The 27,709-nt window shown below is 41.7% G+C and overlaps 2 protein-coding genes across 3 annotated transcripts in view; both read right to left on the reverse strand.

Moving 5' to 3' along the window:
* Positions 1-2,173: 2,173 nt before the first annotated feature.
* OR9A4 (olfactory receptor family 9 subfamily A member 4) lies at positions 2,174-4,446 on the reverse strand. The gene is given in 3 exon segments (XM_016205069.2): positions 2,174-3,088; positions 3,091-3,256; positions 4,227-4,446. Coding segments are annotated over 2 exon segments (900 nt in total). The 5' UTR covers positions 3,227-3,256; positions 4,227-4,446; the 3' UTR covers positions 2,174-2,324.
* A 14,606-nt stretch (positions 4,447-19,052) lies between these two features.
* Positions 19,053-27,709, reverse strand: part of LOC148092173 (putative inactive serine protease 58) — a 35,672-nt gene continuing 27,015 nt past the window's right edge. For both annotated transcript variants that reach the window (XM_087821374.1, XM_087821373.1), the window contains 4 exons: positions 23,274-23,415; positions 20,842-21,089; positions 19,916-20,052; positions 19,053-19,509 (listed from right to left, as the gene is read on the reverse strand). In XM_087821374.1, the coding sequence (XP_087677500.1) occupies positions 19,360-19,509; positions 19,916-20,052; positions 20,842-21,089; positions 23,274-23,415 (677 nt within the window). In that variant the 3' untranslated portion in view covers positions 19,053-19,359. The remainder of the gene's footprint in view (positions 19,510-19,915; positions 20,053-20,841; positions 21,090-23,273; positions 23,416-27,709) is intronic.

Below are 27,709 nucleotides of genomic sequence, written 5' to 3' on the forward strand. Positions count from 1 at the left end.
TCTTAGCTGATTTCTCAACAGAAACCTTGCAGGCCAGAAGGGAGTGGCAAGAAATTTTCAAAGTGATGAAAAACATGGAACTACAACCAAGATTGCTCTACCCAGCAAAGCTATCATTTAGAACTGAAGGTGAGATAAAGAGCTTCTCAGATAAGAAAAAGCTAAAGGAGTTCATCACCACCAGACCAGCACTACAGGAAATGTTGAAGGGTCTTCTTTAAGAAGAAACTAATGAACAAAACAATCTGATGAACTAAGTGGATCCAGAGACATCAATGCAGGCAACAGACGATCATATTTCAGAGGGAAGGGGAGTAAAGGGTTGAGAGATTGACCAAAGAACTTATATGCATATGTGCATAACCCATGGACACGGACAATGACGGGGTGAAGGCCTGAGGAAAGGGTGGGAGTGAGGTGGAGGGGGAATTGGGGGGGGGGGGAATGGGACACCTGTAGTGCTTTCAACAATAAAGATAAATTTAAAAAAATAATAATAATAAAAATAAATTAATTAAATGAGACATAGAGAACAGGTATGAGAGACAGAGGAAAGGTTGGCCTCCTACCATCAAAAAACCCCTAAATCAATGCAATGATCAGGCAGGAAATTCACAGTCATACATAAACTGAGAGAGTTCTCTACCTCGGGGCTTTAACTATAGATTCAGCACAGTCCACATCAATATCCCAGAAAGCTTTCCTGTAGATATGAACAAAATGATTCTAAAATTTACATGCAAAGAGAGTGGTAATAGAACAGCTAAAACAGATCTGGAAAAAAAACACAAGCCATTTCTTTATATTAGTTATTTATATCACATATGAATCTAACCACCTGTGCACATATATTATTCTAAATATGAGTATATGCTGATGTCTCCAACTCTGATTGAGCACCATATGCCCAGTCTAGCCTTCTCCCCTTGCTCATGTAACTTTCCTACCCACAGTGAAAGACCTGGGTCCCACAACTTGCTGTCCTTTACTTAGTTGCTCAGCTGTAGTGGGCACACACAGCAATTTCAAAATTGTTGGCTCATCCCCCCAGCGAGAAACACCTTTACTGACAAGAGTACTCTGACTGCACATGGTTCCTTTCCTTAACTTAGCCTTAGAGACTCCAGTCTGAACACTGCTTTCAAAGCTACGAGGGTCACTTCCTTTTTCCCCACCCCTCCGTGAGGTCATGTCATACATTTATAATGTTGGGAAGGCAGTCTTATGTGCCTACTCTTCTGTCACCTGCCTGGCCACACAAGAATGGACAAGAGTGGTGTGACAGAAACCGAGGCTAGGGTGGAACAATCTGGAAACTGAGATGTCCAAGTTAGGGAGCTCAGTGTAGAGCTAGAAGGCAGCTTGGTAAACTTGGTCCTTGTGAGGGAGGGGAGGGGACAGGAACACAGAATGTAGCTGAGAGAGGGAGATGAAATGAGCCATGTCAGAGTTGAACAATGTGAGAAATTCTGGGAAGAGGGACCAGAGGCTGCCTCGTTTTCCACCCTCTGAGCAACCTCCTTCAGCCCAGGCGAAAGGACACAGCAAGGCCAGCTGTCTCTTGCTACTTTAGCTCTGAGAACACAGGCCTATCGCCCTCCCACATTTGCGGCTGGCATGATGGTGTAAGTGATGCCTGGTAAGAAAATGTGTCTTCCCAAGACCTTCTCTCTACAGCCTGAAAAAGCCCACCAATTAGTGTCTGTATGACTGTCCAGCCCTGAGGTCAGTAAGGGGTCAGGGTTTGGGAGTGAGTTCACTCTCACTACTGCCAGTCAAGAAAATCTACAGGGAGGTTCTGTCCCTATTGGACCTTGGGGCAGAAACCTCAAGAAATGGTTGAGGCCTGAGGCTGGGCTTGGGAACTTCAGGCAGTGAGATGGTGAAAGCACAGAACAAGGCAGGGGAAGATGACCGCAGCATCTAGAATCAAACTCAGGTCAGCTGGCAGGAAATGAAGTTTCCTTTTCCTTGCTTTTCCCACTCAAAGATCTGAGTGTTCTTTAAAAAAAAATCACACATATTTTGTATATTTACATTTGTCATGTTTATATTATAAGACATATATATAACTACAGAAGGGTGTATAAATGTATCATTGCACTTACAAGTTAATAAAGTGAATGCACGTGTAGGAACCACCCAGTTACAAAATGGAGCCCTGTCAGCATCTTAAAATTCCCCTGTAGATGACATGAACTATTAGGCAGTGAAAATGATCATTTCAGGTATTTCAGATTCTTCAGGTCCATGACAGTGAGTCCATGGTTGTCCTTAGGACAGAGCTAACCCTTGAGGAGCTGACAGCAGTGTTTCATGACATCTCAAAAGGCCTCTATGAATTTGTCATTCCGGAGGGTGAAGATGAAAGGGCTCAGGAAAGGGGTCACCACAGAGATCAGCAGGGAAACTATCTTGTTGTACTCGGCCGCCTGCGTCTGATTGGGCTTCACGTAGAGGAAGAGGCAGGTGCCATAGCCCAGCACCACAAAGGTGAAGTGGGAGGCACACGTGGAGAAGGCTTTCCTCCGGCCAGAGGCCGAGGGGATCTTGAGGATGGTGGAGATGATGCAGGTGTAAGAGACAACTGTGGGGATCAGAGAACCGACGATAATGAAAACGGCCATTAAAAAAAGAATAAACTCCGTGAAAAGGCTGTCATCACAGGCTAGTTTGAGCAGCTGCCCTCGGTCACAATAAAAATGGTCTATCAGGTTTGATTTGCAGAAGGTGAGCTGAAACGTGGCATAGACCGGCCAGATTTCAGAAAGGAACCCAAACAGCCACGACACAACTACCACCCAGAGGCAGGTGTGGCTGTTCATAATGACGTGGTACCTCAGCGGGTGACAGACAGCCACGTAACGGTCCACGGCCATCGCTCCCAGAAATGCAAACTCTGTGGTCCCCACAGCAAGGTACAGGAAGGGCTGGGCGACACATCCAGCCAGAGATATTCTCTGCACCCCAGGGAGCAGCAAGCCCCAGAGCATGACAGGGATGATGATGGATGTGGTCAGGATCTCTAGGAGAGAGAAGTGACTGAGGAAGAAGTACATGGGGGCCCGCAGGCGTTTATCAACACAGTCAGGATGATGACCGTGTTGCCCATTAATGTCACCGAGTAGAAGAAGGTGAAGGTAGCAAACAGGAGATGGTGAATTTCTTTGGAGCCATAGAAACCAAGGAGGTAAAATTCAACGGCGCTGGAGTAATTCGGCAACATTTAGTCCTGTGCTCTTGCGCCTTGTGAAATCTGGAGAGCAGAAGAGAGAAAACACGTTTATAATGTCAAAGGACTACAGATATTTCCAGGTTGAGAAAGCAGCCCCTCCTCTCTTAAGCCCCATGTCATGATCAAGTGGGTCCATCTTCCACTACTCTCCATATAAGATTGATGTTCAATGTTTTATGAAGAAATATATAAGGGCAGATGTGTGTCCAAGAAGATGAGCGACGGTCACCAATACTGCACCCCGGGCCTGAGGACCCAGCCACCCCATTATGAACCCATCTCTCTCAATTCACTGGACACCTTGCCTCCAACTCTGCTCTCACCTGCCACCCTGTCTACCTCCCTGACCATAGGTGCTCGCTGTCACCACCACCCCTCCCATCCTGAACGCCCCGACTCACCCTTCTGCGCCTGTCATGTCCATGCCCTGCCGCGCTGCTGCAGCTCAGCAATGACAGGGAAGTGCTCCTAGCCGTCCCCCCCAGGCTTGATTACTTCTTCCCTGTGTTTCCTCTAAATGTGGACTCCATTTGCCTTACGTTCACTTAACGTTTTCACTTCACTCATCTTTATCATCATTTCAGCCTGTTGGGAGGCCTGGCTGGCAGGGAGGTGGGGTCTACTCGGGACATTGTCCTAAGTTGAGACATAGTGTTGAGTCTTTCCCTGACTTCTGGGGAGCTGACTCCCTGGAGTGGATTATCCCCTCCCTTCTCCTTGTTCTTATGATAAAAAGTCACCCACCACCTCTCACTTCAGTGAATGTTCCTCCTCCAAGTAGAAGAGCTTCACCAGCTCCTAGTCAGTGACATCTAGCCCTAAGATTATGATCCCTTTTGCCACCAGATGACAGACAGAGTAGGGGGCCCGAGGATCCAAGAGGAGGCTGGGACTTTGATCCCCAACTCCCATCTGTCCCGCATGGTCTCCACCCTGGGGCCAGGAGACAAGGAAACAGCTATGGTTTAGAGGCAGCACCCTGTGACTTCACCTGGTCTCGAATCTCTGGTTCGGGCAAGGGGACAAGGCATCCAAACGGGCAGCCTGTCCTGATCACCAACCAGCCACAGTCTGAGTCCCACAGAGAAGCTTGGAAAAGGCCCCAGAGAGCATCTGCTTGTCCATTTTCTTCAAAGTCCTACAAATAAGGGAAAGTGTTGGAAAACACCAAAATAGATCACACTGATGTCCTTAGGGTCTCTGGGCTCCTTCCCTCGCCACACGCAGGCCCCTGATCCAGCGTCTCCAGCCCACAGGCGCTTCCCCAGGCAGCCTCTCTAAGCCAGCGGGTGCACTGGCTCGCACCCCAGCCTCGCACGGGGCCGTCCTGTCCACTCACCAGCTCTCGTCCACCGCTGGAATTGAAGTACCTCAAGGGAGTTCCTGTGTCTTTATCATTCACTGTCCCACCTCCAGGGCCAAAAACAGAGCATGTATTCTTTTAATGTTTAGTCGATAAATAAATCAATGGACGAATGACAAACAAGCCAGTGGATGAGCAAAGAGTCTCCATCCTGACCTGCTGTCTCTCCTGTTAGAAGAGAGGACTCTTCTTTCACTCCTCACTAAGGCGCTGTCTGGTTAATCGGTGATCTCTCTGCCTGCAGATCCCCGATTAAATGGCAAGCACACATGGAGGAGATGGGGAGGGGTGACAGAGCAGGGTACTGAGTGGTGGCAGAGCCGTGCTGGTCACCAGCACTGAGAAGAGCAGGGCCGGCTCTCCGCCGTGGAGAAAGAACCTGGAGCAGAGCCACCCACTCTGCAGCTCCCCAGTCCACCCTTCATGCTCCAGGTGTCCTCGTGCTAGACGACAGCAAGGCCCAGAACTGCCCATCCTGAGCCTCTCCCACCCTGCCCTTCTCAGAGGGGAATCCCTGGAAGACACTCACCTCCCAAGAAGGGGACTGGACCGGAAAGGTCCACGGCTCTCCAGGGATCAGCCCAGGCCCCCTCTTGCCTGACTGGTGCTGAGCACGGTCTGCGGGCCAGAGCAAGCCGCTGCCGGCCTGTCTCGGTGACGGTGACGGTGACGGAGGAAACTGCTCTCCAGGCGCTCGGGGAGAAGCCCAGCGGCAACAGTGCTGTGGGAAGCCCAGGCGGCTCCCTCTGTCTCGCTCCCTCCTCTTTTCCGTCTCTCTGTCCCCGAGGAGAGTCTCTCACTGAGGAATTAAGTTTGTGAAGTTCAGAGAAACCCTAGGGATGCAGTCAAGGGAAAGCCAGAGAACTTGCACTCCTCCCTCCCCAGGATAATCAAGTTTTAGAACAAGGAGAAGTTTTGTGTGATGGGCAAACTTGATGCCTCCCAGCCAGGAGTTTCTCGGCTGCCTTCCTCACGGACCCCAAATCCTGGTTACCCCCAAACAGTCCAGGCTGCACTGGGCTGCCCCCTGCGCTCTCTCTGCAGTGACTCTCTGATTCCAATTAGCCCTGCAGAGCCCACTCGAGCCTCAAGCAGAAGACACCACAGTGGCTCCAAGACACACATCCAACACCCAGTGGCCACCAAGTAACCTCTGTCAAAAAGTTTTCATCTCATTTCTCCCAGAAAAGCTCTGCACTCCTCCACCTGATACGCTCCGACCATAGTTATGGGAACCTGGTAAGAGAAACAGAGAGGATCCGCCACACAAACCAACCTCTCGATCTGCTGAGGCCCCTGCTTGTTCCCTTCCGTCCAACATGCACACATTCCAACTGCGGCTGTTCAGCCGTATTTTCCCATCCAGGTCTTCAAACGCTCAGGGTCCCTTCCTGAGCTGCTGGAAGTGAGAGGTAAAGGCTGAAGAACCAACATACAGAACTGACCAAAACAACAGTATATAAAAGTGAGGGTGGCTGGGGTGCTAGATAAAATAGCTAAATGACATTTAAAATATTTATATTTTTTAAAACTTCCATTTAACATAAAATTAGCACAACTCAGGGTAAAAAATAAAATTTTATAGAGAATATAAAACAAAATGCAAGTGTCCCTCTCACTGATGCCTGATTCTCCTGACCCATCTCGGACAGGCAAACACTATTATGACTTCTGTTGTGTCCATACAGCAGTTTCCTATGCAGACACAAGCATATCTCTGTATAATCTTTACTTGCGATTTTAGCAGACATATCATCCTGCTACTTTCTCTTTTTATATGTATATGTGTGTGCTCATTAAACCTTTCCATATGTGCACCCATATATCTCTCCTTTCAATTGCTAAATATTCACCTTATGAAAAGTCCATCATTTACTTAATGAGCAACCTGCTGATAAACATTGTTTTTCCATTTTTTCACAGTATAAATGATGCTGCAATAAATACCTTCACACATAGGCCTGTGCATTGGGACAGTTACGTCTTCTTATTAAATTTATTCACTGCTATCAAATCAGTCTCCGAAAAGTTGCATGAATTTATAATCTCTTGCAATGAGATTATGTCAGATGGCACGCACCTTCTCTCAGCCTCTACTAATACATCAGGGCACAAAAATCACTCAGAATTTCCCCTTGAGAGACTCTTCCCTGCAACTCTCCCGACTTCTGAATCACGGCCCTCCCCCCGTCGCAAACCAAGCACAGGACCCTTTCATTCCTGCTCTCCTCTCCCAAAGTGATGAAGTTCTTGACTCCTGGGTTTGGGAATTGGTTTAGGATAAACAAATAACCCCATCATCCCCAGAATCCCACAGGAGCAACTCTGTCTCGGATTTAGGTTAATATAAAATAAATTTTATTATGGAGCCATTAGGCAGATATTTTCTTAACCTTGGGCCTGAAGGACCCTGCTAAAGGAATATTTTATGAAGTATTTGCCATTACTTCTGGTGACTGTTCTTCCAGATCTTATTGCTGAAGAGACAGTCTAAAACTTAGAGCCTCAGAAAGCTTAGCTTAAGCTTTGCATTAACTTGTCGGGTAAGCTAAACCAAATAATTCCGCTTCCAAAATCTCTCACTCCAATGGGAAGAAAGGGGGCCTTGAAAGTAAGGAGGAAATCTGTCCCGGTGAGACTGACCCTTAGATTCTTGGTCCCCTTGCATTCTCTCTTGATTCATCAGAGACCAGGGGGCACATAATGTCACGTGAGGAAAGCTAGGAGGGTAATTGCATGTGAGGCAAGTGTGGACTGGATGTGCCAGCTTCCAGGCGGAGTCCTTGGGTTCGTTTCACAGGGCTCCCTGCGCCTCCGAAGGTCCCCCCCTGGGCAAGCGAGCGTAGGGGGGCCTGGGTGAGTGGTCGGCAGGAATCCGGTTTGGTGGCTCCTGCGCCTCCCCTAGTCCTCCTTCCCCTGCCTGCTGACTCTTCAAGGAACTAAGCGGTATAAAGTGTCTGCTACGTTCCTGAAATTGAGAATACACTTGATGTTGAATACGGACATTTTCCGACGTAACAAGAATACCATTATCACGCATGAGAAATTTAACATTTCTTCAGGAATATAAAATGCACAGTCCATATTAAAATTTTCTAAATGTTTCCCAAATACCTTTACAGCTTTTATAAAACTCAAAGATCCTATCAAGTTGCAAGTATTGCATTTGTTTTTTTTAGAATTTTTTTTAACTGATCACATTTCCTCTGATCATTTTTAGCCTTTTATTTTTTATTTTATTTTTTATATGTCATTTTCTTTTTAAAATTTTCAATTACAGTTGACATGTAATATTATGTTAGCTCCAGGTGTACAACATAGTGATTACATATTATATACCTTATGAAGTGATCACCCTGAGAAGTCTCAGATTCATCTGACACCATAAATAATTATTACAATATTATTGACTATATTTCCTATGCAGTACTTTACATCTCCAATGTGTCCCCAAGGAGAGTTATACACTGAGAAACCCTAGGGATGCAGTCAAGGGAAAGGCAGAGAAACTTTCAGCCCTTCTCTCCTGAGGCTAATCAAATTGTTGAACTCTTTAAAGTTTTTTATGGGAAAAGGTGATATCTCCCTTATAGGGAGTTTCTTAACACCCAAGCTGCCTTCTTCCTGGGCCCCAAATCCTCGTTACCACAAAGCAGTTCAAATCAGCTTCTCTTCTGTGTATCTACCGTATCTCCCTTAGCCTTACAGAGCCTAAGATCCCCCCAAGCAGAAGATACCACAATTAATTCCAAATTATATATCAAAAGCTCACAGGCACATGACATGAGTAAAACGGGGGAGTGGGCAATAGTTCCACAGAAACATCAGAAAACCAGCAGAAGCTGTCAGAACTCACTTTGTCAGAACTTTGGAAAACATTCAAAAAGTTAAAGCAACCAAGGAAACACTGACTCAAGAAAAAGGCAACTTCGAAATGTTAGCAAAGCTTTGTGGTGATCGTACATCCCTTGCCCACTCTCTCCCCGGCTTGGCAGGAGTCTTGAAAACAGCAACCTGCCTTCCCGGGGGGACCCGGGTTCCCGGTTCTGGAGGCAGCAGAGGGGACCTTATGCAAAGCATTGTGCACGTCTGTTCTTACCTGCCTGGGGCTCATGAAGGATTCATACAGGATGCTGATCTTTGTTTAATCTAATAATGGACTTCATTCAGGGTGGAAAGAGATTAGCATTGCCCAAGTGGTTTTTTGCTTACTAAAAAGTTGCAGCCACCTTGGGCAAAAGAATATTGTTGAAAATACAACAGACTGTCTAAAGCCTTCGGCAGGCAAGTTGGAGAATATTCCTAGTTGGGAAACTAGGGGATTTAAAAGCATATGCATGTACTGGGGAATTTTAAAAATCCATATAGATGCACCGGGCAAGGTGCACACTCAGAAAAAAGCTAAGAAGACACCGACCTTTTGCTTTAAGTAGGATAAACTCAAAGAGATCCACACCAAGGCACAGTACAGTCAGTCAAAAGAGAAAGACAGTGAGAGAATCCTAAAATCGGCAAGACAGAAGCACTTTGTCACTTATAAGGAATCCTCATAAGATTAACAGCCAATTTTTTATCAAAAATTATGTAGGACACTTAAGGCAGTAAGGTAGCATATTTAAAGGGTTGAAAGGAAAAAACTGTCATTGCCCGGCCGGGCGTAGCTCAGCAGTTAAGCGTCGACCTAGGATCCAGGCGATCGGGGTTCGATTCCCGGTCAGGGCACATGCCCGGGTTGCGGGCTGCAGCCAATCAATGACTCTCTCATCATTGATGTTTCTCTCTCTCTCTCTCCCTCTCCTCTCCTCTCTCTGAAATCAATAAAGATATATTAAAAAAAAAAAAAATTCTCCAGAGAAAATTTAAAAAAAAACAAAAAACAAAAAAAAACTGTCATCCAAAACTTCTGGATCCAGCAAAACTGTCCTTCAAAAATAAGCAATAATGCAGACAATCCTAGATAACAAAACCTGAGAGAGTTTGTATCCAGTAGACTTGTCCTAAACGAAATGCCAGAGTCCTTCAGACTGATATGAAAAAACACTAGACAGTAACTTGAAGTCACATGAAGATATAAAGATCTCCACTAAAATGGAGTTCATATAAAAGCCAGTTTTATTGTATTTTTTTATTTTTCTAACTCCATTTTATTTTCCACATAATTTTTTTAAATGTGGAATTCGTTTTCCCAGAACCACTTATTATAGTAATTATTCTTTTCCCGTTGAATGTTTTTGAACCCATGTTGAAAATCAATTGATCATATGAGTTTGTTTCTGCACTCTCAATTCTATTCTATTGGTCTATACATCTATTCCTCTGCTTGTATCACATTGTTTTGATTACTGAAGCTTTGCAGTAAGTTCTGAAGTTAGGAAGTGTTTGAGTTCTTTATACATATAAGTAAGAAAATCTTTGAAATGTATGATAGTCAATACCTAATACTGGAAAATACGCAGTCGAATGACTTACTCAAGGTCACACAGCAATTCAATAGCAAAACAGACTTAGCAACCAGGGTCTCCTGATTCCTAGACTAGTGATTATTATCAATACAAAATAACATTTTCTGGAGGGTTTCTTGTAAATAATAAATTGTCTTGGATGATCTCTTAGAAACTACAAACTTAGAAATTATAAGACTAGAAGGTATCCTATAGAAATCGTTTCCTTTTGGCACATAGTAGATGTTCGGTGAATTTTTTCCATACATCTTATTCTAGAGTAAGCTCAGGATAGGAGGGCTAAATGTAAATTTTGAAAATGGGAGGGGGAGTGGCAAATTTCCTTTAAATTTGGGAGAACCTAAAGCTTTTCTCACTGTGAATCAAAGTCCAGAAGCATAAAAGAAATGATAGATTTGACTGAATAAAAATGTTTTAAAGTTTAACTTTGGCCTGTCAAAATAAGCTTAAGCAAAGTCAAACATAAGAGACAAATAAGACAGGCAAAATGATTTGTTGGGAAGACTAAGGTAGAACAGAGAAAACTACTTTCTCTGGTGACCAACTCCTTGATGGCAGGTTCAAGGACACTCACAGAGGGAAGGGGGGCGGGGGTATGTCCGCCTCCTATCCTGTATGTGGACACTATCGAAGGTTCATTCTGTTCTGTACTAACAGGAGACTGATACTGATGGATTAGGTCTTGTGATAAAACACCCTCAAGAACACACATAAAAGGAAGTTGAAGGAGATAAACATGTACATATAAATAAATATATAGCAGCCCGTCACTGACAAAAGTTGGCTGGAACACATGGCTTGGATAGGTGGGATCCATGAACCTCAGGCAGAGAGGAAAAACTGCAGGCTTCCTCCCACCCCAGCCCTTCTCCAGCTCTGCCCCGCAAACCCACTGCACGGAACTGCTGAGTCACTGGCCCTCAGAGGAGCCATCCAAGGGAGGGGAATGGAGGTGAGCTTGTCTCTGCGCCTGAACTCAAAGCAGAAAGATCCCTCCACCTTCCTTTAGAAGTAGGGAAGGGAGTAGGCAAGAGGGCAGGAGTGTTAAGGGACAGCCTCTCCTAGAAGCCGCTGAGACAGGGAGTACATGTAACTCCCCTAATAACAACCTATCACATAACCCTTTCGGTTATATCCAGCTAATCTTCTGTGCTCCCTCTCCCTGTCCTGTCCCCATTCTGGACTACTTACTATTTGCCAAATGCTTACTCACCAAGTGCTGCCCCCGATCTCCCTGAATTCAGGCTTCTGTTCATTCTAGTTCTTGAAATGCCCTCTTCCCATCCCTGTCCTTTAATGCTGTGCCCTGAGTGTGTGGCCCTGCTCAGGTGATGACTCCTTCAAGTCAGCTGTTCTTCCATCCAGATGTGGCCTCTCCCTCTTGGGTTCTCCCAGGCCCTCGGCTCTCTCCTCCAGGTCCGAGCAGGTTCAGCACCGCACTGTAGTTATCTGTGGATAGGTCTTGTCCCAATTATGTGACTTTTAGTTCACAGTTCTCGGTTCAGGGGCAGGGTTCACTTTTACAGTCTTTGCAGAGTCTGGTGGAGGATCTGACACGGTGCAAGTATTCAGTAAGCTTTTGTTAAAAGAGAAATAAATGTATGTGTAATAAACGAGGAAGTACCTGGATTCTCTCTTCCAGAAAAGCTTTGCCAGCGGAAACCCCAATGCTCTTTGATAAACACAGACATGGGCTGTGGTGTTCAAAGAGACTGATGTGCTTCCCAGGGGCATAATGACAGAGCGACGGTTTCAATCGATTGCGTACCTGTCGTGTGCCGGATGCTTTAGAGCTTTGGGTTATCTCAGTGACACAATGCAGGGGCCCCGTTGCCAAAGTAGACTCTGACATTTATTGAGATCTTACTGTCTACTATCCCTCTTCTAAGAACGAGGTACGTACTATGTGGCTTATAATCTACAGCTATTCTGTGTGCTCCTAGTAGCATTATCTCTATTTTAATTGATAAGGAAAATAAAATAGAGGTGAGGGAACACACCCAAGATTCTCATCAGTTGGAAAAAAGCCAGGATGCAAAAGCCAGCAGCCTGACTCCACGGTCTGATTCCTTAGTCAGTAGTTATTCTCACCCCCTTTTGTGGAATGACAAAACTGAGTGCTGCACAGGTTTCAGTTTCCCCCAGACACCCAGCTCATTCGCAGTGAGGCAGGATTTTGAAAGTAGATCTACATGGTTCTACAGCTTCAGATCAACCCCTAACGTCTGCTGCCAACCTTACAAAAGAACCTGCTCTCCTGTCTAATGCACTGAAAAATACTTTGAATGGCAAAGATTTGAGCCTCAAGAAGGCAGGATGGAGCCTAGGAGAAATAAAAATCTGGAATATCTATAAATAGGTATCTACAGATTTTATAGCTATCTATAGGGTCCTTAACCATTCGTTCTCTCTCCAAATAAAGAAGTGCTGCAAGGAAATGTGGACTACTTAGTACATAAATGGGCGGGTTATGTAAGTCCCTTTGCTACTCAAGTTCACCAGCAGCAAGTGTGATGGGCCGGAGGTGTGGGGTGGAGATGGCAAAAAGGACAGAACTCGAGGGCCTGAGGCTTTTGGAGAACTCGCATTATCAGGACAATGTGTGGTCTGTGGACCAGTGCTGGTCCTTGAACTGTTTGCTACTGTGCCGTAAAAAGAAAGCTACAAGCCAAAAAGGAAATATTTTAAAATGTTTTGTGGCCGTCTGCCTTGGTATGAGATCCAGGCGCAGATCCGGGCGCCCCCGCTGACCAATTCTGAACAGCTGGCCTCTGAGCTTCCATCGCCTCCTTAGAATAAAGGTGCCCTCAGAAAGCAGAGGCAAGGAGTCAAGAGCTGAAGTTACAAACCCAGGGAAGTAGGAGCGAGGGATTAAGTGGGGTGAGGCAAGGAGAGATAGGAAGCAAAGCCGTGGGAAGATGTAAAAGACAAAACCACACCTCCAAGCAGCCCCGGCTGGGCCAGAACAGTGGGGGTTTGCCTGAGGGGCTCCCCCATCTCATTGCTCATTGGTCAAAGTTCATGTCCAGCATGATGGAACACTTGATGGTACCTTCTACCCCTTGACTGTCACTCAGGAAGCCCCACTCAAGGCCTAACAATGTGCCTTTTTATGAATTTTAAGGTAGTGTGGGCACTTGGCATGAACAGGCTCAGCTTATGGACATGAGAACTATTGGTGCTCAGAGCTTCAACGCAGCCTCCCTCCAGCTTGCAGAGCCCAGAAAGGTGGCACCAGCGTGATTCAGGAGGCAGATGACACTTTTGGGAAGGAGGAAGCAGTTTAGAAGATCTGAGGAGACGCAGAAGGTTTAAAACACAAATGACCCCGCAGAGTCCATTAAAATTTGTGAGAATGAACATATGAGGCACCTAGCACACTTTCGTCTAGGCGGGTAGCATTGCTAGACAGGATTTTGGAAACTGTATCATGTGAGATGGTGAGATGTTTTTAATTGCAGCAACAGAAAGCTCAACTCAAATTGTCTTACACACTGAAAGGAACTTAGACGGTAACTAAAAATATCCAGAGAGAAGACTTAAATTTTAGCATGGTTTTATCGGATGTCAGCTACACTGGTGGGCAGTTCTCTTGTTCTGACTCTTCTGTGGGCATGCTTCATCCTTAGACAACTTTCCTGATGGTTGCAAAAATGACAACAGCAATTCCGACATTTCAGTCAGGTGACACACTGCCCAGAGCAATGTCTCAACACAGCTTATTACAGGGTTATCTCAACACTGAACATAAGTAGAGGGGTGGATGTTTAATAAGCCAAATTGTGTAATCTGTCCACCCCTGGATCAAGCACAGAAATTTCTCTGATCAGCTTAGGTCAAGCAGGCCACACCCCTAAAGAGGAGGATTGTGACAGAATAGAGGAGGGGTACAGAGAATGCTGAGAAGGCAATCACTGTGTCCACTACTAAGATCATCAGGTCTAAGTCTTTTGTTTTATAGATAAAACAAATTTTAAAACCAAAGCTCAATGATTTTCCATATTTACATCATTTGTCAATTCTAGGCCAAGAATCGAACCACAGTCTCCTGAATATCAGTCCCTATATATTTCCAAAGAAGGAAGTGAGCTGGGGAAGAAAAGATGTAAAGTCAGAAGTATGTAAATAGTAGGCAAGTGTGTGTAATAAACATGAGGAGATTAGAATTGTTTACCCAGGGAATCAATAGAAATGAAGATCCATAATCGGGTTTCTGAATGAACTCTCCAGGAAGCTGGAGTGGATCTGAGATGAATAAAACAGAATAAATTAGGGGTAAACAGAAGCCAAATATGTAACATATACCCATGAGTTTAGAAGGGATCTTTGAAGCCATCACTAAATAGAGTTATGGACCCAAGAAAGTGATCTATCTCCTCCTGAGCTGAAGGTCAGACGTGATCAATCAGAAGGTTTGGAGACAAGATGGGAACCAGAGTGCAGAGAAGAACCACCACCTGACCCCCAACAGGGCGAGCCTTCCTGTTCCCGTTGTTGTGTTCTCCACTTACCATACCGAAATCTGCTGGTTTGGACCAGGGATCCATTTCAATGAAACTGACCTAAGCTAAAAAGAAGGACATGGAACATTAGCCCATGTAAAGAGAAAAAAGAACCAGAAAGGGAATGCAACAGTGATTGGTAGAAGAGGGAGGTGGATGGGAGAAGACAGAGCACAGGTTACCTGAAGTTCTGGGTAGACCAAGTTAAAATGAGCATAGAAAAGGCTTTAGAACCAACTATCTACAGGGTCAGAGCTTAGGAGAAATTGACAAAATAATTAGAAAAGTAGTGACACTCTTCAAAAATTAGTAGTGTGATAAACAGTCCAGTCTCAGATAGACAGACATATAGATAGATGATAGGTAGATGATGATAGATAGATAGATAGATAGATAGATAGATAGATAGATAGATAGATAGATAGATAGATAGATAGATAGACAGACAGATAGACAGATAGACAGATAGACAGATAGACAGATAGACAGATAGATGATAGATAGATAGATAGATGATAGATAGATAGATAGATAGATAGATAGATAGATAGATAGATAGATAGATAGATGATAGATAGATAGATAGATGATAGATAGATATAGATAGATAGATAGATAGATAGATAGATAGATAGATAGATAGATAGATAGATAGATAGATGATAGATAGATAGATGATAGAAGATAGATGATAGATAGATGATAGATAGATAGATAGATAGATAGATAGATAGATAGATAGATGATAGATAGATAGATAGATAGATAGATAGATAGATAGATAGATAGATAGATAGATAGATGATAGATAGATATAGATAGATGATAGATGATAGATATAGATAGATGATAGATAGATAGATAGATAGATAGATAGATAGATAGATAGATAGATAGATAGATAGATAGATAGATAGATAGATGATAGATAGATGATAGAGATATAGATAGATGATAGATAGATGATAGATAATAGACAGATGATAGATGATAGATAGATGATGATAGATAGATAGATAGATAGATAGATAGATAGATAGATAGATAGATAGATAGATAGATAGATAGATGATAGATAGATGATAGATTTACTCTTTTCTTTTTATATTGCAGAGCAAGATGAGATGGAGAGAAAGGAATTCATACCAGAAAGATCAAGTCTAGAAGATAGGAAGAAGAGAAGATGCCCAATAATTGAGGAATTGGTAACCCAGCAGTTAAAAAGCTTGATTCAAGCTAGAACAACTGCAGTCTAATGGAGACAGATCTAAAATTTGAAGCCAGAAAAAAAGAGGACAGAAGTGAAGGTAGGTTGTTAGAAAGATCTTCCCAGTGAAAAGGCTGGGTTGCAACTAGCTCAGCTGGCTGAGGACAATACACCAGCTGGTATAGATAAGTAAGGATGGAGAATATTTCAACTTGTAGTAGGAATTAGGTAGGTGACAAAAGGGTGAAACAGGTGGAAACTGTTAAAATACTAATCACTGCCCAATTCCTGAACCCCTCTATGCACACTGAGCATTTCCCATATTATCTCTGATACCCATTAATAATCTTAAAAGAAGGCATGGTTTCATCTAACGAAGAAAATGTACTAATAAACAAAATAGAAACCAAGGCATAGATGCATGGAACAGACTGACAGCTGTCAGAGGGGATGGGCAGGGGGGACTGGGTGAAAGAAGGTGAAGGGATTAGCCAAAGAACACATACGCATAACAAATAGACACAGATGGCAATGTGGTGATGGCCAGAGGGAAGGGGGGGCTGGATGGAGGTGGGCAAAGTGGGGGTGGGGGAGGCATCTGTAATAGTATCAACAATAAAAATAAAGAGAAAGGAAAGAAACAATAGTTCTTCTTGTGTGAAGCTTTGTAAAAGTAGGTGATTTATTTTTTTTATTTTTTTTATTTATCTTTATTGTTGAAAGTATTACAAATGTCCCTTTTCCCCCATTGATCCCCTCTACCTGATCCCCCCTCCAGGCCTTCACCACATTATTGTCTGTGTCCGTGAGTTATGCATATAAGTTATTAGGTTAATCTCTCCCCAACCAACCATCCCCACCTTCCCTCTGAGATTCATCAGTCTGTTCCATGCTTCTATGTCTCTGGATCTATTTTGTTCATCAGTTTCTTTTGTTCATTAGATTCTACATATGAGTAAGATCATGTAACACTTGTCTTTCTCTGACTGGCTTATTTGGCTTAGCATAGTACTCTCTAGGTGCCATCATGTTGTCTCAAAGGGTAAGGGACCCTTCTTCTTTACAGCTGCATAGTATTCCATGGTTAAAATGTCTGAGAAGATGCTTGATATGATTTCAATATTCTTGAATGTGTAGAGACTTGTTTTGTGTCCTAACATGTGGTCTATCTTTGAGAATGTCCCATGTGCACTTGAGGAGAATGTATATTCTGCAGCTTTGGGGTGAAATGTTCTGTAAATGTCAATTAAATCCATCTGATCTAGAGTGTCATTTAGAGTCACCTTGTTGATTTTTTTTGTATGGAAGGTATATCCTGTAAAGTCAGTGGGGTGCTAAAGACCCCTACTATGACTGTATTGCTGTCTATCCCTCCCTTAAAGTCCTCTAGAAGTTTTTTGTGGTTTTTTTTCAGCCTGTGTGAATCTTTTGTTCTGAGGTAGGACTCTTGTAGACAGCAAATATTTGGGTCATGTTTTCTTATCCATTCACCTACTCTATTTAATCCATTTATATGTAAGTTTATTATTGACAAGTACTTATCTATTGCCATTTTATTTCTTTATGCCTATTTTCTCATTCTATTTCAACTTCTTATTAGAGCAGTCCCTTTAACATTTCTTGCAATGCTGGTTTGGTGGTGATAAATTCCTTTACCCTTTTTTTTGTCTGGAAAGCTCTTTATTTCACCATCTATTTTGAATGATAGCCTTGATGGATAGAGTAGCATTGGTTTCATATCCATGTTTTTCAATACCTTGAATACTTCATGCCATTCTCTTCTGGACTGTAGTGTTTCTGATGAGAAATCATCTGACAGCCTTATGGGAGGGAGCTCCTTTGTAGGTAACAGTTGTTTTTCTCTTGCTGCCTTCAAGATTCTCCCTGCCTTGAATTTTTGACATTTTAATTATGATGTGTCTGGGTGTGGTCCTCTTTGAGTTCTTGCTTGGGACTCTCTGTGCCTCCTGAACTTGTGTAACTTTTTCCTTCACCAGGTTAGGGAAGTTTTCTGCCATTATTTCTTCAAACAAGTTCTCTAACCCTTGCTTACTTTCTACATCATCTGACACTCCTATGATGAGAATATTGTTACATTTCATGTTGTCCCACAGCTCCCTTAAACTGTCCTTGTTTTTTGTTTTTTTCCTTTTGAATCTGATTTTTTTCTACCTTGTTTTCTAATTCACTGATCTGATGCTCAGCTTCTCCTAATCTGCTGTTTATTCCTTCCAATGTATTTTTTATTTCTACTGTCATTCTTAATTTCCTTCATAGTTTCCATATCTTTTCTCATGCTGTTGAGCATCCTTATGATCAATATTCTGAACTCTATATCTGATAGATAGCTTATCTCCATTTTATTTAGCTCTTCATCTGGAGAATTCTTTTGTTCTTTCACTTGGGGCTTGTTTTTTTGTCTCCCCATGTTGGCTGCCTGTTTGGATTTGTTTCTGTTTATTATGTAGATCTGCTAGGACTCCAAAAGTAGGTGATTTGTATCAATCAGATAGCAACTTGAACAAAAGAATCTCAATATTTCACAGGAAAAAACAAAATGTGTTTCACATTTCAGACACTGAAATTTCTTGAATGTCCAATATTTTACATGAAAATGGACAGGTTTTAGTTTAGAAATCAGTTTAATCTATCATGGATTAATGAAAAATAATATGTGGAGAACACATATTTAAAGTAACCAACAGGTACCTCTGGTGTATGCTTGTGGATGAAAGTGTATGCTCATGAACACATGTATGGTATAGAAAGTGCATCCAGGGGCATGTTTTAAAACTCCCAGGCATAATCCTCATGACCTCCACCACTCTTCCCCTTTCAAAAGTATGTGTGATTCTAAGCAAATAGAAAAGCAGTAAACTGGAAGGAAAATGTATTTGATAAAACCCATCCTACCACTTATGAAATTCTTGCTATTCGTAATATGCATTACAGCTGTAGTTCAAAATACAGAAATCCTTATGCCCAAAATTATACCAACATTTGTGTAGCCTCAGCAAACCTAAGCAAAACTTGAATTCTAGAGATTTTTTAAGTAGCTAATGAAAAGATTAACTATAGCCACCACCACCACCCACACACATGCACAGACACATACATGGACACACACTGACCCAATAGACAGTTGGTCTTTAGAAGAATTGATAAATAATCTAATCAATTCTCAGCAAATTACTGTTCAACTATGTGGCATGTGGTTTATAAGTTGCCCAGAGAGACTCCTGGTAGTTACTGTCCCTCATTTCTACTGTCTTTTTTTGTTCTTAGGACAAAGCGGAGAGTATTTTAGGAGAAGTATCTGAGTTAGTAGGATCCAAAAAGCGTCCTGGGTAACCTCCACTTCTTGCAACCAACATTCATGTTTTCAATGCTATAAACACTTATTCACACGCTGGGTATAAGTAAACAAGCAGTTAAAGAAACAGGAGCCATGCCAACACCCAGGATCATCACTGATCTCTTTTGAAACTCCAGCCAAGCCTAGATCCTAGGCAAGCCTGGGACTGAGATGCCTATTGTGGTTGCCATGGGTCAGATGGGATGTAAGGGTGTCAATGGAGCTCTAGGTCAGCTTATTTTGTAGAAATAATGTTCTTGATCCATGGACTATAGCTGTGGATGTCAGTGAAGACCATAATGTGTCCTGTCAGAATACATCCAGTTGCCCAAGACAAAATTCCTTGTAATTCATTGCCGCATATGACTGGTGCAGCTGTGACCACCTGCCAGACAGAGGAGAGCCGTCAGAACTTCCCTCTCACCTGAGGGTTCCTCAACATCTAAATGTAAATGAGAGCCACTACACTTGCCATGCAAAGGAGCCCAGGATATAAGAAAATAGTGTGAAGGCTTCTCTCCCCTGCACTGACTACTCCTACCTTCCAGTAACCCCTAGACAGAAATTTCAAAGCAATAGCTGGAAAAGAGCTTTGAATTCCCAGAATATCTATTCCTCTGCCCTCTAATAGAGGGAAGAGGACAGTGAGTCATCCTTCTTCAGCTACTTACTCTTGGAGCTCTCAACCTGACTGTAAATTCCACACCCTCGACAAGGGATGAGAGGTAATAGGGACACAGAAACAGAAAAAAGCTACTGAGCATATAGGCAAATGAAAGAAGAAAAGTTACCTTGCAGTGCTCTTGGCTTCCCGCCATTTGTCGTATACAGAACATGTCTTCAGGTAATTTTTCACCCAGTGATTTTGCGCAATTTAAAACACGCTTATGATGAATCTTTATGCTGCGCAGGTTATTGTCTTCATTTCCTAAGCACAAGAAATAAGAGATTTCCATTCCTGTTTGCATTTTCATAAGGCATCCTGTCTCCTTCAGGGCTCATTCTTGGTTAAAATGGACTGCAGAGGAAGAACTTATGGGACTCATCATGGATTAAACATACGCTCCTGCTTAATTTATCATCTCTGGCAGATGACCAGCATTGAGGGGTGGTTGGTGAAAAGACAGCAAGCAACATCTGAACCCAAGCTATGCCATCCCCAAGTTTGTGACCTTGGACAATGAGGTCATCTCCCCGAGTCTTTCTCATTTAAAAGATACAAACCCTAAGAAAACATCTATGTGATCTATGATGATGACCAAATAATATGTAAAGGGAACTTACTGCCTAGTACATAATTTGTGCTCAACAAGTGGTAGCTATTGTTGATGTTGTCATTATAATAATATCACTCCTGTTAAGCAAAGGGAAAATAGGATTTTATTCAAAGAAGTTAAATGATATGTCCATAACCCTATAATAAATGGCAGAACCAATACTCAAGCATAGATCCTAAATCCCAGACCCTGCCACATTTGCCAATGTGACACATACATGTAACACCTTGATTCAGAATCTGATTCCCAAAGCCCTAAAAGAGAGCATCCCTTCTACTTTAAAGAGGCAATATTGTTGCTCCATTTCTAGCTTCACTATGTGCTTAGAAATCTGGCACTGGGCCTATGAGTTCCAATTTCTTCCCCTAATACATCAGAGATCCTGAAGTTGTGAATACATTCAAGAATACAAATAACTCTTCTTTTTGACAGTCACTCACCAAAAAACTCTACATCTCTTAACCAGGTGTAAATCCAGCAATCTCTATCTTCATCTTTCCCATGAGTAGGCAACTGAAAAATGTGATTGGCAAACGGGAAAGGTATAGACAACTTTATCAGCATAAGGTCATTTTTAGGAGAAGTGATGGTGAAGTTTGGGTGAACGAAGATCTTCTCATGAGGTAGAATCTCCCCAGTAAAGCCTTGAAAACGTCGAGAACCACCAAGAAAGATAACCTGGAGATCTCTAGAAATGAAGAGGGGAAAAAATGATACCATCACACATCACAAGGCTAATCTATCACTTACTTACACACACACACACACACAATTTCCTTCTATAATAACCCAGTTAACCTTCTCTTCTCATCTCTGTTCATTTTATGTGTAGTTACCACAGGTGATCATGTAGGTTGTGCACTATATAAATTCAATAGGTTGCCATTTCCATGGCCTATAACGTGAATGGTGCCTCCAGGAGTTAAGCAATACAATGGCTTGGGCTCTACTGTTAGCATAATTTCAGAGTAGCTCCAATTCAAGACCAAGAAAGTTGATAAAAGCATGCAAATGAGTAGTCAAGGCGTCTATGAAAGTAGTAGGTTCTATTAGGGAGGTTCCTTTGGGAGTAGGAGGGAACAAGAAATGTGAGGTTGTACAAAGAAAATAAGTTACAGCTTAGAGTGCTGAAGTATTTTAAAGCTAGGGAGGATCACCTGAATATACTATGCTCTACATCTCTATCAAAACTTTGCTGGATCAACAAGGTTTTCTGATGGTCCTTTAGAACAATCATCATAAATCCTGGATGTTCCCCTGAGATCCATTTGAGATCCACTCAACATCATGTCTCAAGACCCTAATTTCAGAACAAGACACTTTGCTGAGGCCCCTGCGTCTCTCACTCAGGGGTCTCTCCAACTATGACAGTAAGGTAAGTAACACATGGAAAGCTGCACATCAATTTTTTTGTTGAATTCCCAAATGTTGTTGATTTTGTCTCCTAACAACAATACCATTTGTCTCTCAGTCTGTTCTTACCACATGGCTGGGAGTTTATAAGATAAAGTCTAAAGGGATAAGACAGGAATGGGCCTGATAAATCCATCCGTGAGCCAATCCCATGGACTGACAAGTTTAGAAGATCTTATCAAAGCAGCATCCTGTAGATATACTTTGCCTTTGGTCAATTTTACAAGACATTGTACATTATAAGGGCTTTCCCGTATCTTGTTTTTGTGTCCCTGAGAACTGCTGTCCTTGCTTTCACCTGCTTGGAGTGAAGGGTTTTGCTGGGCCCCAGTTGGGGATGACTGGTCTTGGCCAAGTTGTTTTCACTGACTGTTGCCATTCTCATTGGATCATCTCAGTCTGTTTGGTCCTCTGTACCAAACACTGAAACCATGAAAAGTAAAACCATGGATAAAGGGGATGTACCAAGAGGTATACTTGCAGGTATAAACCAATATGTGTACACACCAACACATATAAATATTGTGTGTATATATATATATATACACAAAAATATGTTTTAAGGTACATGGTACAAATATGTTTACAGTAACACTGTTTAAAATAACAGAAACTAGAAATAACTCAAATGTCTGTCAAGAAAAGAATGAATGCATCGTGTGATACTTACACTGAAATATTATTATACAGCAATAAAAAAATGAAATATATAGTCACACACCTAACACTTTGGATGAATCTTAAAAATATTAAGACTGACTGGCAGTCCTGGCTTGTGTGGCTCAGTGGTTGAGCTTCGCCCTATGAACCAGGAGGTCACAGTTTGATTCCCAGTCAGGGCACATGCCCAGGTTGCGGGCTCAGTCCCCAGGAGGGGGCGAGCAGGAGGCAGCGGATCAATGTATCTCACTGAGGTTTCTATCTCTCTCCCTCTCCCTTCCTCTCTCTAAAATCAATAAAAACATATTTTTAAAAAAGAATGATTGGCAGGATTAATTTTACAAATATGTAAGATATAATACCGTATTATTTTTCTTTCTGGACATGTTAAACCTGAGAAGATGGGACATTCCTTAGTCAAGTGTTATCTGAGTAGCTGCACTCCCCTTGACCATCATAGCCCTAGGATTTCCTGACCAGCACAGGCTTTTTATTTTTATTTTAAATATATCTTTATTGATTTCAGAGAGAGGAGGGGAGAGGGAAAGAGAGAGAGAAACATCAATGATGACAGAGTCATTGATCGGCTGCCTCCTGCACACCCCCACTGAGGATGGAGCCCGCAACCCGGGCATGTGCCCTGACCGGGAATCGAACCACGATCTCCTGGATCCCAGGTCGACGCTCAACCGCTGAGCTGTGCCCAGTGGGGCCAGCACAGGCTTTTTAGAAGTTCCCAAGAGTGTAGAGGCCCAGCCTTGGGGCTTTGGAACAGAGTGGACTGATCCCCGTTACTTACGGTAAGAAGCAGTGGGCTGCCGTCACCACCCACTGAGGGGCAATCAGAGTCCCCACGCAGGGCTGGTAATTGGATTTCAGATATAATAAGTAAAGCATGTGATTTAACTCTCCCATGTCTTCACTGACAAATGGAACAACTCCTGGAACACAGAGAGAAGAGAATCAGGAGACAGCCCAGCCAATTAAAGGAAATGGGCTGGTTACAGAGATTTTAGGATGCCAACGTCAGAACATATCAGTATTTACCACGTATTAATCAGGTAGACCCTGCTCTATGGTACTAGAAAACCATACTATAGAAACACTGTACTAAGCGCTTCACATATTTCAAAATTTTTTTTAGGGTGGATAAATTTTGTATTATTTTATAGATTAATAACTTAACATTAGGAAACTTCCTTGAGTCCATACAAATAGTGGATGGTGGTTGGCTCAAGGATTCAGGCTTCTGTGTATCTAATTCCAAATCCCATGTACCCACTTATCTGCCACCTCACCTCCCTACTTCTCTCCAGACAGCCTTGCTCATTTCCAAAATCTTACTATTTCTTGACTCTATCCAGTCACAGCAATGCAGCCTTTCCCACAGCTCCTTGGCTCTTCCTACTAGTCCTCATGACTCCAACAGAAATTAATTAAAATTAAAACTCTAATTCTGTCATGAGAATATCGGGTGAGATACTTTGTACAGATGGGCACTTCAATACAGTACAGTACTTATTCTCTGGATTAAAATTCTGGCTCTATCATTTCAACTAGTACCAACTTCAACAAATAATGTAAATCTCTCTATCTTAATTTCATTTGTACACTGAAATATTTCTTTCCTTTTTATTTATTTACTTATCCCAACAGCATTTATCCCCTCTATTCCCTCTTCCACCTCCACCCAACTTCTTCCCCCAAAACACACCATCACCACACTGTTGTCCCTGTCCATGGGTTCTCTCTTTTTTTCTTTTTTGTTCAGTCCCTCCACCCGCCCCTAACACCCCCACCCAGGCCTGTCTGCCTGCTCTCTATCAATGAGTCTATCTTTATTTTGCTTGGTAGTTCAGTTTGTTCATTAAATTTCATATATGAGTGAAATCATATGGTACTACTTGTCTTTCTCTGGCTGGCTTATTTCACTTAGCATAATGTCCTCTGGGTCCATCCATGCTGTTGCAAAGGGTAACATTTTCTTGCTTTTTATGGCAGAGTCGTATTCCATTGAGTAAATGTGCTACAGTTTTCTTTATCCGCTCACCTACTGACGGACACTTGCATACACTGAGATCTTAAACTCCTATCCTAGGGTTATTTTTAGAATTAAATGTGTTAATATATGTAAGCTGCTTAGAAGAATGTTTGACATATAATGAATGTTCAATAATCTTATTTCTTAATAATGCAGTTTTAAAACAGAATATCCAAGGACAACTACAAAATGTGTGACATATGCATAATAGGAATACCAGAAAGAGAAGAAATGGAAAAAGGAGCAGAAGAATATTTGAGACAATAATAACTAAGAATGTCCTACAAATTAACGGCAGATATCAAACCACAGATCCAGGAAGATCAGAGAACACTAAGCAGGACAAATGCCAAAGAAAGAAAGAAAGAAAAAACCCTACACCACCTAGCCATATCATTTTCAAACTACAGAAAATAAAGAAAAAAATCATGAGTGAAGCCAGAGGAAAATACCTGACCTATGGAAGGACAAAGATAAGAATTACATCCAACTTCTCCCCAGAAACCATGTGAAGAAGAGAGTGGAGAAAGGTATTTAAAGCATCGAGAGAGAAAAAAAAGACATGAACCTAGAATTCAGGACCCTATAAAATTACCCCTCAAAAGTGAATGAGAAATAAAGACATTCTCAGATGAACAAAAATTGAGGAATTTGTTGCCAGTATACCTGTCTTATAAGAAATGTTAAAGTAAGATCTTTAAGAAAAGGGAAACAATATAGGCCACAGACTCAGATCCTTATAAAGAAAGGAAGACCATCAAAGAAGAAATAAGTGAAGGTAAAAAACTTTTACTTTCTTATTCTTAATTGATATAACAGATAAGTTTGTTCAAAATAATAACAGCAACAATGCATTTAACTATGCTTATGTATTATATGTATATATGCTTATATATACGTGAAGTGAATGATAGCAATGATATAAGGGACAGGAGGGAAGAATTAGGATTATTTTCATTTTTTAATAATTTTTTATTTGTCAGTTACAGTTGACAATATTATATGACACACAGCACATAATTAAGCATTTATATAATTTATGAAGTGATCACCCTGATAAATGTACTACCGTCTGACACCACACATAGCTATTACAATATTATTTATTTGTGTGTGTGTGTGTGTGTGTGTGTTTAAAGTGCCACTTTTATATACAAGCAAACTTTAAAATCTGCTTTGAAGCAGGGAGGCTGGCATCTTCCAATGGCCTTGTGGTAGGGACTAAATGCGTAAACCTGGTGTATTACAATATTAATGACTTTATTCCCTATGCTATACTTTACATCCCCATAACTAGTCTATAACTACTAATTTGTATTTCTTAATTCCTTCCCCTGTTTCACCCACCTCCCTAACCCTCCTCCCATCTGGCAACTATCAAAATGTTCTCTGTATCTATGAGTCTGTTCCTGTTCTGTTTATACGCCAAGGCCAAATAAGATTTATCCTAGGTATGCAAGACAACTTAACAAAAACAAATGAATAACCCAATTAAAAAGGAGGCAGGAAAACTAAATAGATATTTTTCCAGAGAAGACTTCCAAATGGCCAAGAGGCACAGGAGAAGATGCTCAGCTTCACTAATCATCAGGGAAATGCAAAACAGAACCAAAAGGAGATATCATCTCACAGCTGTTAGAATGGCTATCCATCGTGAAGACAAAAATCCTCACCAAATATTAGGAAAACCAATCCAGTAATGTATTAAAAAATTATACACCTAAATGGGGCTTATTCCAGGCATGCAAGCCTGGTTCAATATTTGAAAATCAATCACTGTGTAATCCACCAGGTCAACAGGCTAAACAGCAAAACTTATTATGTCAATTGATGCAGCAGGTGGGAAGCAGTTGACAAAGCCAACATTCACTCCTAATAAAAACTCTCAGGAAGTTAGAAAGAAGAATAATTATCTCAACTTGATAAAAAGTATCTACAAAACCCTACAGCTAACATACTCAATGGTAAAAACTGAATGCTTACCCCCTAAGATCTGAAATAAGACGACACTGTCCATTCTCAACACTCTTACTCAAAATAGTACTGTACATTCGAGCCACTGCAACCAGGCAAGAAAAAGAAATAAAAGACAAACCAGTTTAAAAGGAAGAAAAATAACCACCCCTATGTGTATGGGACATGATTGTCTACATAGAAAATTCCAAGGATGCTACAAAAAACTCCTAGAATACATGAGTTCAGCAAGGTCACAGGATACAAGATCAGCAAAAATCAACCAAACTTCTACATACTAGAACTGAATACATGGAATCCAAAATTAAAAATGCAATATCATTTACAATCCCTCCAAATAAAGTAAATAATTAGGCATAGAGTTAACAAAATATGTACAGGATCTTTATGCTAAACATTACAAAATGCTGATGAAACAAATCAAAGAACTAAATAAAAGGAATGACATGCTATGTTCATAAGCTAAAAACTCAACATAGTAAAGACTCCAATTCTACCCAAACCAATCTACAGGATTAACAAAATTCCTATCAAAACTCCAGCAAAATTTATTATTATTCAGAGAAACTTATTGAAAATTTTATTGGAAAAATCACAGGCTAACACAATCTTTAAAAGAAATAGAGTGGAAAAGATCACTCTAGCCAATTTTAAGACTTGCTTATCTAGCTAGGTACAATATTCAAGACAATGAGGTATTAGCAGAGGAGCAAACACAATAATTAACAGAACATAACAGAAAATCCAGAAATAGACACACACACATGCCCAACTGATTTTTCACAAAGGTGCAACAGCAATTCAATAAAGTGAAGCCTTTATTGGGGGGGGGGACCCTCCACCTAAATCTCCCGCCTTATACAAAATTTAACTTAAATGGGTTACAGCCTTAAATATAAAGCAATAAAACATACAGGAGAGAAAGAGAGAACATTTTCAGGATTTAAGGTTACACAGAGTTCTTAGACTTGACACCAAAACCCATAAAAGAAAAAGTTTGATCAATCAGATCTCACCAAAATTAGTTTTAGGTTTGCTCCATCAAGGACCCTCTGAAGAGAGTTTAAAGACAAGTTACACGTTGGGGGGGAAATATGTGTAAACCTCACATCTGACAAAGGACTTGTATCTAAACTATCGACATACTCTCAAACTCAGCGGTTTGAAAAACCCAAAGTCTAATTAGAAAATGGGCAAAAAACAAGAATAGACAGTTCACT

The sequence above is a fragment of the Miniopterus natalensis genome, chromosome 10 (assembly GCF_054644295.1).
Source record: "Miniopterus natalensis isolate mMinNat1 chromosome 10, mMinNat1.hap1, whole genome shotgun sequence".
NCBI classification, from domain to species: Eukaryota; Metazoa; Chordata; class Mammalia; order Chiroptera; family Miniopteridae; genus Miniopterus; species Miniopterus natalensis.